Source organism: Festucalex cinctus, chromosome 6 (assembly GCF_051991245.1).
Source record: "Festucalex cinctus isolate MCC-2025b chromosome 6, RoL_Fcin_1.0, whole genome shotgun sequence".
Classification (NCBI taxonomy): Eukaryota; Metazoa; Chordata; class Actinopteri; order Syngnathiformes; family Syngnathidae; genus Festucalex; species Festucalex cinctus.
In genome coordinates, this window is record NC_135416.1 from 22,952,409 (window position 1) to 22,965,856 (window position 13,448).

The 13,448-nt window shown below is 37.3% G+C and overlaps 1 protein-coding gene across 5 annotated transcripts in view; it reads right to left on the reverse strand.

The window, feature by feature from the left end:
- The window catches only part of wdr17 (WD repeat domain 17), a 47,617-nt gene that overhangs the window by 23,321 nt on the left and 10,848 nt on the right, over positions 1-13,448 (reverse strand). For all 5 annotated transcript variants that reach the window (XM_077525552.1, XM_077525550.1, XM_077525551.1 and 2 more), the window contains 11 exons: positions 12,635-12,822; positions 12,323-12,491; positions 12,131-12,222; positions 11,692-11,774; positions 11,498-11,584; positions 10,622-10,786; positions 10,259-10,374; positions 7,741-7,827; positions 3,933-4,082; positions 3,716-3,846; positions 831-956 (listed from right to left, as the gene is read on the reverse strand). In XM_077525552.1, the coding sequence (XP_077381678.1) occupies positions 831-956; positions 3,716-3,846; positions 3,933-4,082; positions 7,741-7,827; positions 10,259-10,374; positions 10,622-10,786; positions 11,498-11,584; positions 11,692-11,774; positions 12,131-12,222; positions 12,323-12,491; positions 12,635-12,822 (1,394 nt within the window). The remainder of the gene's footprint in view (positions 1-830; positions 957-3,715; positions 3,847-3,932; positions 4,083-7,740; positions 7,828-10,258; positions 10,375-10,621; positions 10,787-11,497; positions 11,585-11,691; positions 11,775-12,130; positions 12,223-12,322; positions 12,492-12,634; positions 12,823-13,448) is intronic.

Genomic DNA, 13,448 nt, shown 5'->3' on the forward strand with positions numbered 1-13,448 from the left:
AACAACAAACACAGAACATTTAGTCATCACATAAGAGATAGAGTTAATATAAAATCATGACGGAGATGAACTTTTTTTTTTTGCATTTTTTTTTTTAAACATGAGATCTGAGTCCAGTACTATGGAAGCCCAAAAGTGTCAAAACTCAAGAAATTAAAAGGCGTTTTTGAAATAACTATCCCTTTGATAAATAGCAATTATGTAATATGGCCATTAAATTGTAAAATGAAGCGTTAGTATTATTATGAAAAGTGTTATGCTATTCTTTAATATGTAACAAATGTTTTATTTTTATTAAATATTTCATAATGATTATTTTAACAACGTCATACTTTTTTAAAATAATGACATTTAAGTTATTTTTCAAGGTTTTATAAGATAAGAAAACTTTTTGTTTTTACAAAGTCAGGTTTTATTTCATAATGTCCTTTTCCACAATGGTCTTCTTTTACATAATGGCGTTTAACAGCTGGTCTGTCAATCAAAGCCAGTGGGTGGGACCACCTGTTTGAGCCTAGATCGCCGTGACGCCTACGCCGTAGCCTGTCGCAGAAGTTAAACAAGGCCTTTATGTTATGATCCGATTCTGCAAATGTACCTTTTTAAACAGTACCCCCCCCCCCCCACCCCATGTTTAGACCCTGCGTTTACATGTTAAACTGGTGATGCAAGTGGTCTTTGGAAATGTATCACAGATGAAGTGCCAGTTATTCATAGTAATTATTCAGTCAGTAAAAAACATGTAATTTGGTTGGCTGGTGGTTAAAACAGTTGCATTATTGTGTAGCCAATCAGCTTCTGCACAGGTGAGGTTGATGACAGATACTTACTGTTTTAAAGTTTAGCAGGTGTTTCATGTGCATTACACCCTTGCTGTAGCTGCCTGGTAGCAGTGAGTCATCCTGCCCATTAATGACTGATACCAAGTCCCACAAATTGCTGCTTCCCCCTGGAGGCTAGCAGAAAAAACACATACACACAAGTCAATTATTCACAAACTGCCTAATTAAATTATCTAAATATTCCAGTTATCATTTAATTGTTTTATTATAAGTAATGCATCATGCTAAATTATAAATAAGTCTTGAGGGTAGGTCAGTCTTTGGGGAAAAAAAAAAAAAAAGAAGCTGCAGTTGTACAATTTGCAACAATTTTGATTTGGGATGTGTGATCATCCTTCTACGATATTACCGGTGTATTTTTTTGGGTGATAAGAATTTGAAATATCGTGAAACTGACGTGGTGACGTAATCCATAAAATCAAACGTCATGTTGTCCATTTGGACGTACACGCGTCGTTTGCTGCTGCATAAAAACAATGCTCGGCCGTGTGGCTCTGAGCAAAAGTTCTTGATCAGACACACTCCTTATGAAAAAAAAAAAAAACATTAAAAAGCAGACGGTGGTTGGATAATACTGAAGCAGTCGTGTATTTTTTGGCCAAGATAAACAATCCGCGGTGGTTATTTTACCGTGACTGGTAAATCGCCGCCGAGTTGACGTGACTCTGTGATGCTAACCGGCCGCTAAGCTAATGTGGTCTCGACGAGAAGGCGTGCACCCTAAAAGTGCACATTTGTGTTATTCATACTCGCTCGTAATGTCTACAAGCAATCACGGCATTTTCTCGCTCCTATGATTGACCGATCAGAGACATTCACGGCAAAATAACGCTTGCAGGAGGGTTGCCAGTTACGGCAAAATAACCAATGCCTAAACAATCGTGGGGGAAACTATTTTTCAACAATGCCTGGGATGTACAAAGCATGACGCCACAAGCTGGCTGCTACCGTATCAATGGTGATTTTTTTTTCCTTCTTTTTTTGCCTCTACAACACGAGGATTAAAATAATGGACTTTCTTGACTCATGCAATTTGCCACTGACTTCTGAAGGTTTGTGTTCTTTGTATCTGCTAAGTAAATGTACTTCAAGTGCTTTAAGCAGTTACTATATGTTACAATTAGACTTTGCAGGGTAAAAACTACCTGGCCTTTTTTTTAAATTTCCATTTCATTCTATTACGGTTGCTATATTTGCACTTTGTTTACATTTCAATTGTGAAAAAAAGGTGGCTTATATATCGTGTTGTAATAAAAGTGCTAAGCACCAATCACAAATCTATTGTTCAATAATTATTACCAATATCGTCAAAAATATCGTCACCGCAAAGTTCTTTGAAATATCGTGATGTTATTTTTAGGCCATATCACCCACCCCTAGTGATCACCCTGTGATTGGCTGGCGACCAGTTCAGTGTATACTTCGACTCTCGCCCAAAGGCGGCTGGGAGAGGCTCAACCACGCCTGTGGGCCACGACCCTCGTGATATGGAGGACCAAAAACACCAAAAAATAAAAAATAATAAAAGTGAAAATAAAATGGATATAAAAAATATAATTCAAAAATTAAACGCACAAAAATAAATAGAAATTGAAATTAAAAAGAAATATATACAGTATACATAAATAAATAAAGAGATTAATTAATTAATAATACAATTAAAAATATACAAAAATAGAAAATGAGATTAACAAATAATTCTAAAAACAAATGTGGAAATAAATACAAAAATAAATGTATAAATAGAATTAAATGTCAATCAATAATAAAAAGGCTCTGCTCTCATGTTTATTTATTTCATGCTGTAGAAGTTGTCAGCATGAAATGCGTCATAAAATGTTATTCAAATAAGGGGCGGTCCTAAGTGTATCTTGGCCTTCCTTGTTCGCCGACCTCCTCACCCTACCATCAAAAGGCATTTTGCAACTGCGGAGTCCAACCCAAGACATGCTTAGGACCGCACACTCATTTGAATAACATTTCATCACACATTTCATGCTGACTGCATCTGCAGCATGACATAAATAAATAGAGGAGAGCCTTTTTAATTTAATGATTGTGACAGAGCGAGAGAGAGAGACAGAGAGAGAGAGAGAGAGAGAGAGAGAGAGAGCGTTTTTATTTCCATTTGTTTATTTATTTATGTTTTTGTATTTAAATATTGAATTATATATTTTTATATCTATTTTGGTTTTCACTTTTATTTATTTACTATTTATTTGGCATTTTGGTCCTCCATATTGTAAAGATATGCAGTTCGAAAAATGAATAAATGTGTGAATCTCTCTATTCTTCATGAACTGCCAATTTTGTATATGGAAATGACCATTAAAACTTATTAATTTATTACTGTTTTTAATGATAGGGTGCCCCATGAGCAGCGTGAATCGTCAAAGTACAATCAAGACAACAGTCAATTGACATGACTTTGTTTTTCATACAAGTGCTGACATGAGATGAACATAATATTGACCTAAAAATGACCGATTTTACGATGACGATGAGATCGTCCAATTAGCGTGATGATGCTAATGTTATGTTATCAAAATATTTGTGGTGATATGTTGTGATAAATGTTGTAACTGTAGTGCTTCCTAAGACAGTACTCTCAGAAATCTAGACCTGTTCGGTAAACTAATATTGTAAATTCCCCAAAGGTATGAATGTGAGCCATCCAAGGTAGCCCTGGTGACCCGGGAACAGCAGCAATGGTGCAGAAAAATTGATTAATGGACTGTAGTGGCATTGTTAACTGCATCTAGGTTTTTGGCTATGTACTCTATTATCATTATAGAATTATTAATATTGTAACATCAAAAACCTATTTCGTAAATCCAAAACTATATCAACAAAAAATAATTGAAAATAGCTACCGAACAGCATTCAGAGAACCAACGCAGCTTCTTGGCTGTAGTGTCGGAGCTTAGCTTTTCCAGCTCCTGCTTGATGTCTCTTGACACTTTACCACAGAGTAGTGGTGGAGAACTTGGAACCATAGCTTTATCTGCAAGACACATGGACTGGTAAACACTAAATACCACTTTAGAATTCCCAACAAAACAGAATCAACCCAGGATGAATTAAGTATACCAGTGTTTCCAGTTATCTTCTCCCAGGGTTGGTTGGTGAGGATGTTTAGCAGCAGAGGAGAGATTAGGGGTGTTAGAGACCACAGCCTCACTGTACTGTCTCTGCTACAACTGGCCATGGTGAAAGGACGACTCTGATGGCATGTTAAACCTACACGCACACACACACAAGTCCTCACATCAACTCTACTGAACATTTGAGGGATGCACATGATCTTTAAGGTGAGTGACCAAAACAAGCATGCTGGCTGACTTGACCTTAGTTAGTTTGTTACTTTTTTACTAGCAACTGCCACCTCTGGCCTAAAGTATAACTGTAGTGTCTGTGTCAAGTTCGTGAATGGTGGGCATGAAAGTACGTGCGCTCGAATAAACTCTTAGGTTTTTTTTCTTCCCAGTTTTCTTGGAATCTGAGCTGGAGTTTGGGCTGTGCTCGAAAATGGCCCCTTGTATTTTTCAGGTTCAAACAAACTTGCGTTGTACATTAGCTAACACAACACTGTTGTCCATGGGGACCACCATGACATCACCCTCCACCGCTTCAACCCTCCCGACCCCCAAGAAACTGTGCAGTGCTCGCTCCAAACACTGCACACTGAAGTGAAGATAGGTGTAGTCAAAGTAAAAAATAAAAAATCAGGGCTCTTTGTACTCATCTGGGCATTGGTGAAGCATGCATGATGTAGAAAAATTTTCACATTAACATTTGAAACTCCGCAATGCACCTTTACAAGTGAAGTCAAATGAAAAAAAATTGCTTACAATTTGATCTCTAGTGCACTAGTCCATACATAGTACTCTGATTAATACTACGTAAGTATCTTTAAAGCCGCTCAATGCAGAAAATTGAATCTCAAAATCACTTCTGCCACCTGTGGCCGAAATGTGAAACTGCACACTCCTTTCTTCACATACACAATGCATGCGCATCCGCAGACAGAGGCCGGATAATTCGAACCTGAATCCAGTCTGAAAACTACTTGCCAGAAGCTTGCAAGAGTACCAATTGTGAACAACTAAGGTGTTAATATGCTAATTAGAAGCTGTTTAAGTCATCCATCCATTTACTGAACTGCTTGCTCCTCACAAGGGTCGCGGGGGGTGTTGGAGCCGATCCCAGCTGGCTATGGGCAGCAGGCGAGGTACACCCTGAACTGGTTGCCAGCCAATCGCAGGGCACACAGAGACCATCCACAACCATCCACACACACGAGTACCTAGGGATAATTTGGAGCGCCCAATTAACTTGCCATGCATGTCTTTGGAATGTGGGATGAGACCGGAGTACCCAGAGAAGACCCACGCAGGTACGGGGAGAACATGCAAACACCACCCAACAAGCTGAAGCCTGGACTCGAGTCCTCAGTACTGGGAGGCAGACGTGCTAACCACTCACCCACTGCGCCCCCTGTTTAAGTCATAAATGGTCAAATACAAAGGCTATTGTAAAGATATTTTTGGGCAAATTTCTACATTGAGCAGCTTTAAGTAAGTAAGTAATTGTTATTTTAATACTAATGATATTTAGGTACACAACCAGTTTTTCATTCAATATCACTACGTGTGTCACCTTTGACCCTTACCATAATAATAATAATAATAATGTATCACAATATTTATCAACAATGTAGGATTGATAAATCTCAGTATGCTTTATTGCGACAAAGTCTCAGAAAGTGCTTATATTTTAAAATGATCACTTCCACAAAATTCACACGAAATCACAATGTCCCATGACCAGTGTTGTCACTAACGCATTACTAAGTAACGCGTTATTTTAATCTGATTACTTTCTTTCAATAACGAGCAATCTAACGCGTTCATTTTTACGAACCAGTAATCTGATTGTTACTTTCCTAAGTGGCTGTACGTTACTATTTATTTATTTTTTATTACCTCGTAATGTATGTAGAATGCAGAATTTTGTTGTCCATTTCGAAGAGAATTTGGAGGAGAAAGACAAGCTAATTGCGATTGTTTGGCCAAGAAAAATAATCCGCAGTGTTAATTTTACCGTGATCGGTAACTCGCCAGTTGGCGTGACTTTGTAATGGTAACCGACCGCTAAGCTAACATGCTCTCGACGACATGGCGTGCACGTTGCGGTTGCGCAGCGGCGTAAACATGCACATTTGTGTTATTCATACCCGCTAGTAATGTCTACAAGCAAGCACGGCATTTTCTCGCTCCTCTTCTTGACCAATCAGACATATTCACGGCAAAATAACGCTCACAGTAGGGTTGCCGGTTACGACAAAATAAGTTACCACTGCTTAAACAATCGCAGGGGAAAAACATTTTCAACAATCCACTTGCCTGCGACGTACAAAGCATGATGGCACAATGGCAATACCACCTTATCATTGAATTGATGGTATTTTTCCCATGTACAAACAGGAGAAAATAATGGACTTTCTTGACTCATGCAATTTGCCACTAACTTATGAAGGTTTGTGTTTTCCTTATATTTTCTCATGTGCTTCAAGTGCTTTAAGCAGTTACTGTATGTTACAATTAGACCTTGCAGGATAAAAACTACCTGGCCTGTTTTTTAAATTTCCATTTCATTCCATTATGGTTGCTATATTTGCACTTTGTTTACATTTCAATTGTGGAAAAAAAGGTGTCTTAAATATTGTGCTGCAATAACCGTGCTATTATTCTGAAGCACCAATCACAAGTCTATTATTCAGTAATTATTACCAATATCGTCAAAAATATCATCACCGCAAATTTCTTTTAATTATCATGATATCATTTTTAGGCCATATCACCCACCCCTACTCAACATACTTCGAGAGAGAATATGCCAGAGCACAATAATAATAATAAAAAAAGCCTATCTGCATGACTGTAGTTCAGCTCTGCTACTTGAGAAAATAGAAAATATTATAGTTACAGTTGCAACCAGTCTACATGTTATAGTTACAGTTTGTAACCAGGCTGCAGGTGTACTACAACAATTTATGTCTTGTAAAACCAGAGAAACAGAAACAAACAAACATGTTTCAAGTTCATGCACTTTCATAAGTATTATTTAAGTAACCGGTTGTCACTCTTATGTTAAGGCAGCAAAAGGTGGAAATTGGTACAAAAAAGTAACTGATAAGTTATCTTTGAGTAACTTAGTTATTTTGACAAAGTAATCAGTAAAATAACTAGACTACATTTTTTTAGAAGTAATCAGTAATCACATTACTTTTTCAAGTAATCTGTGACAACACTGCCCATGACTGATGCTATTTTTTAAACAGGCCTGCTGGCTACTCAATAGAGATCTGGACATTGACGTCACGCGTCCCAAAATGGGCGTTAACGCAGCCATTTTGGCAGCATAGAAAACGCATCTGCAACTTTAAGTAAACTGCAAACGCCTCGCTTTAACAATGATTGACAGCTGTTGTGCAACAACTGCCAGAACGAGAAGAGGCAAACAAAGGATCGAGCATTCTCCGGGCTACCAAAAGAGGAACCAATATGTAGCCACAGCAGCCATAAAGAAGATGAACAACAAGGCAGAGGATTTGGGATCCTCCTCATTGTTTGTGTAGCGATCACTTCATATCAGGTGAGTCAATTACTGAAATCAGTTTGTCGTGTATACGTAGCCTGACTGTACAGTTATTAAATGAAGGCAAGAAATGTGATTGGGCGCTTTGTACATGGTGGCCAAATCAGCAGATGTTAACTTCATAGAAATAGTCACGTAATGTCCGGATCTCTATTGTTCCTTGGGAGGGGTCAACTTGTACGCGTATTAGTGAAACCTGGGCAACAGCCATTCATATTCCATTCATTCATCATTTTACCATAAACATCGGCACCATGGTCATAGACTGTATCCAGGCAGTTGCCATCTCTTGTGTCCCAAACCCTGATTGTATAATCCCAAGAACCTAGAAAAAAAAGATATTGAATTAATAGCTATGTATCTCTAAATTAAAGTCCAATGTATCTTACAGCCAATAACACATCAGTAAACAAAAAGTACTGCAAAACCACAAAGTTTAGCATATCTAAGACATAATCATTAAAATAGAGATAATCATTAAAATAGAGAGAAAAGTAACAGAAATAGACCTAAACTTTAACAGACATATGAAATCAATAACAATCTCTTTTACAACTTCAAAAAAATAAATAAATAAATCACAAGAGTCACAGACAGTCACAGGTTTACTGTCTTAACGGTCTATGTCTCTTTTGGTCATTGGCTATTACGTTTGGAAACAGATATTAAAAAAAATAGAAAAACTACTCATTTAATTTTCGTTTTAAAATAGAAACACCACTATTGAAATACAGCTTGATTTTCTCGTGTGGCTGCCTGGAACGGGTAATTAAAAGTCCAATAACAGTTTGATTTTCAATGTTTATTTCAAAAACAAAATAGGATAAAGCAGGAGACATAAATCGAAAAACGTCCGTATTTTTGTTTTTGATTGATGGGAGTTGTCAGCATGAGCATTTCTCATACCAGGAAATGGCCAGGAGATGGCGACACTTGCATCTAAAAACAATTTCTGTACGACCATCGCCAGCCAATAATTCCACAAACTGTAACCATACGTGGAGATAATTTATGATACCTGTCTTTTAATGTGAGTATAATAATAATAATAATAATAATAATAAAAAAAAAAAAAAAATAAAAAAAAAAAAAATAATAATAATAATAATAATAATAATAATAATAATAATAATAATAATAATAATAATAATAATAATAATAATAGGGCGGCACGGTAGTCGAGTGGTTAGCACGTCCGCTTCCCAGTTCTGAGGTCTCCGGTTCGAGTCCAGGCTCGGACCTTCCTGGGTGGAGTTTGCATGTTCTCCCCGTACCCACGTGGGTCTTCTCCGGGTACTCCGGTCTCCTCCCACATTCCAAAGACATGCATGGCAGGTTAATTGGACGTTCCGAATTGTCCCTAGGTGTGAGTGTGAATGGTTGTTCGTCTCTGTGTGCCCTGCGATTGGTTGGCAACCAGTCCAGGGTGTCCCCCGCCTACTGCCCAGAGCCAACTGAGATAGGCGCCAGCAGCCCCCGCGACCCTTGTGAGGAATAAGCGGTCAAGAAAATGGATGGATGGATAATAATAATAATAATAACAATAATAATAGTAACAATAAACCAAGGAAAATAAGAAATTGCTTTTCAAATAGTGGTTTAGAAAAACCTGTGTAAAATGTTCATTTTCTATTTTATTGTAAAATTATAATTGAAACCAAATGTAAATACTGTTCGGATTTCCTTTGTCCTCCATGAAAGCAAACAAGTTATCTTTGCGTTTTAACCAAAACAAGAAATCATGGAGATTGGAGTTTTCTGACATGCTGCAAACTTGCAACTAAAACCCTGAGAATGCACTCAATAGTGATAGTCGAGAATATATCAGAAATGTTTCCGAAATGATCACATATAGGTTTAAAGATATCTGTGATGCTAATCGACACAACTTGAACCTGTACCTATAGTCAAATTATTTTCAATCTTAGGGTCAGCATCATTTTTTGTCCAGGTCTCTTTCATGTTTTTATTTTTTAATAAAGCTGTTGAACCACAACTCAAAAGCGATGTCTCATTTTCATGTGTTAATTTTCTGCAACGTTTTATTAACTATGTATTCTTAATTGGATTCCTTCTACCCCGCCTACTGGCCATAGCCAGCTGGGGTAGGCTCCAGCACCCCTTGCGACCCTTGTGAGGAGCAAGCTGTTTAGAAAATGGATGGATGGATGATTCTATATTAAATTGAAAATGAAATAACGAGTCATTTTTCTATTTTTAATATCTGTTTCCAAACGTAATATCCAATGACCAAAAGACAAATGACCTAGCTCGATCTCAGCTTCTGCTGTCTTCTTGGCGCTCTGAGAATAGACTTTAAAACAGCTTTATAGTTGTACATTTCTCTCCATGGCCTAGGCCTAGCGCCAAAGTACATTTCTGACATGCTGGTCTCATGAACCATACTGGATCCTGAAAACTTCAGGGAGAGGTCTTTCGCTGGGGCCCAGAGTCAGAAACAAGAATGGTGAAGCTATGTTTCAGTTCCACGCATTTCCTGATATGAAATGACACAATTTGAGGCCAGACTATTTCTGTTCAGCTGTACATATTACAAATTGGAAGTGTTTTAGCTACGCTTCTTATTTGTTTTTATCTTCATTATCTGTTATTCATATTTTACTTAACTTGTCTTTTCTTCCATTTTTTTTTCTTTTGCCGACTTGCACCTTGACTATAACTGTGAACAGGCCCTTGAAAACTCCAGCTGAGCTTACGTTAATGAATAAAGATAAAGGACAGTACAAAAAACATACCTGAAATTAGGAGGTATGGAATCTCTGTGTTCCACATCAGGCCTCTGACTGGTGCTGTATGACCACTCAACACATTGATGCATGCATCCTGTGTGTAGTCCCATATACGAACAGTTCTGTCCAAATACAATCACATATGGTTCTTTAATAATTTAGAGATCTTTTTTTGTTTGTTTGTTTTTTTACAAAATATTATACAGATGAATTCACAACAAGTGCAGAATAATAGAATAATATATAGGACATCGCTACATACATTTATTATCATTTCATTCTTCTTTAGGGTTTGAGGGATTTTTTATTTTTTTTGCACTTTCATCTGAAAACAGACTCATAAGCATAACTGTTTGTGTTTAAGCTCACCCATCATCGGATCCAGAACAAAGTATCCCCTCTCTGAGCGGAGACCAACGGACATGAAATACTTTAGCTAGGTGTCCAGTAAAGACTTTGAGGGGCTGGTCTGAGCTGGTGGCCAGGTAATACACACGGACATTCTTATCCTCGCAACCAGTAGCAATCATATCCCTGTGGGAAGAGTTTGTCTATTATAAAATAATTACCAATATGTGTTCATGTAAAAAACAATATCCTTCCTGATGCACTTTGTGGTACAGCTTGTTTTTCAATCTAGGAATATCTTACAATCGTGTTTTGTTTTCTGTATGGATTCAGTGATTAACTCATTCAAACCCAAAACGTATAAATACGTTTAATACTTTGTCCTGCACTCCCGAAAAACGTATTTATATGTTTTTTTGTTTGTTTTTTTTATGCTTGAGCATACAGAAGTCTTTGATACAGCTTCTGACATGAAGAGGTCACTTAAAGCAATGGTAGATATTACAAAAAACGGCCAGCAGGTGGCAGCAGAGTATAAGAGATCAGCCAGGGCCATGTTGCATCAAGCTCTTTTTCACAGTGTTTTTAACAGGTTTGTGAATAATGATGAAACTTAAGTATATTCTAAAGCTTATTGCTGCAAAACGGAAACAAATACAAATATACTGTTTGTTCCTGAAGAAAGAAGAGATTCTAATCTTTCTTTTGATAGGTTCCATGTTTTATACCAATAGAACAGAATATTCTGTGGACCTTGCAAAATCAGTCAAAATCCAGTAAAACAGCCGGGCGGGCGAAGAGTGTTGCTTCAGTGAAAATGGCTGGGAGTGAATGAGTTAAGGAACTGATCTTTGTTACACAATATATTGCTTTCCCTGTTAAAAAGGTAGTACATACTTGTTGTTTTGACTCCAGTCACAGCCAAAAACTGCAGCAGGATGTTTGTATTTGTGAAGGATTTTACCATCAATGGTGCGAATGATACTGTTGGGGGGGATACACAAAAACTCAAGATACACGCAGTATGTAATCAATATTTGGCACAATAATGACATACTGTAAAACAATAAGAAAAGACGATGAGCACTTACCAGAATCCATCACCACTACAGGTTGCAATTCGCTTTGAATCTTTGTGACTCCAGGATATACAAAATATACCGTTTTTACCATGCTGCAGGAGGATTAAACAAAGATTAACAGAGGGCCACGTTTTTTTGTTCTTGTTGTTTTTTAACAGTTATGTAGATTTTAAAGACACCAAATAAATGATTTGACCTAAGGAAACGTCACTGTTTCTTAATTCTGTTTTTATGTTGTGTTTAATAATCCCAACAGTAGGACTGTACCCTAACATATCCAGCCGCAATATACAGTATAACATACAGCAAAATGTAATGGGAAGGAATGGAATTATATATTAAATCTACAGATTGTAGCTGCACATCTAAAACCTCCTCTAAAAATGGATGCAGTGCCAATAAATACGGACAATACACAGAAATATTTTATAGCAGTGAAGCAAGAAACCTCATTAAAGCGTGTGATAATTTTTCCTTTCCTGATGTCCCAAATGAAAGCTCCATTGCGAGATGTTGCGCCTGCAATGCAGTTTAGGTCACCTTCAAAACACACAGTTTACATTATTTCGTTAAAATTAAGATATTTTACTGAACTGGTGTACACATGAGTGTGTGCATGGGTGTGTGCTTGTGTTTGTACCTGGAGCCCAGGACAAAGAGTAAACCACTCCTTCATTGCCAGGGGACGTATAAACTGCTGTCAATGTGTTGGTGTCCCAGATTTTGATGGTGCCATCAAAGCTAGCGGTGGCTAACAAGTTAGGGTCATCGGGCTTGAACTTGCAGTCAAAGATGGTCTCGACATGGCCCTGGAAATGGACAACTGTCATGAATCCGACCAAGACACAAATTATATGTTTCAGTTACTTAAAAAAATAATAATAATTAAAACAAAATGGTATTATTGTTTTGAGACAAAAAATACAAAATGCAAGTACTTTAATGACAATACCAGGTCTCGTAGAAAGTCCCACTTCTTAGCGCCCATGTCATAGAGCCCTACACCTCCATCCATAAAACAACACACTGCATGACCAGGGGGCAAAGAGAAGGACTGGTTCTGTGACAATGTTGGGGGAGGTACTGCCTCACTAGTAGAGCTGGTGTGCTGACTTTTACCAGAAGAACAGGAACTCTGAGCTGGACACACAGGTGGCAGAATCAATCACATAATCTACAGGTGCACCCCAATAAATTAGAATGTTATGGAAAACGTAAAACGGGGGATTTATTTCAGTTATTCAATTCAAAATTTGAAACTCGTATATAATATAGATTCACTATGCACAAACTTTTAATATTCCATCAGAGCTACAATTTAAAGTATTTTTAATATAAAATTGTTGGCCTTCTAAAAAGTACTGTATGTTCATTACGAGTCAATACTTGGATGGAGCTCGTGTGTGGCCATGTCAGCAGTCACCCTGTGGCATTGCTGGGGTGTTATCGATAGGGATGTAACGATATCCAAACATCACGATACAATAATTATCACGATATTATATATGGGGAGGTTGGCGATAGAAAAAAAGTTGCAATATTGTAAAAAAAATATAGCTCATGCTAAAAAAACACACACAATATTGTGCTTTTGTACATAACAGCAATGACAAATTATAAAAAATATTATAAATATTATATATAAAAAAATATATAAATATAAGATATATATAAAAATATTGAGGAACTTTCTGGCTAATGCACGCACACATTGAGTTCCTCCACATATTGACTCGGTTCACAAGCAGAGGGTGCTACAACTGCAC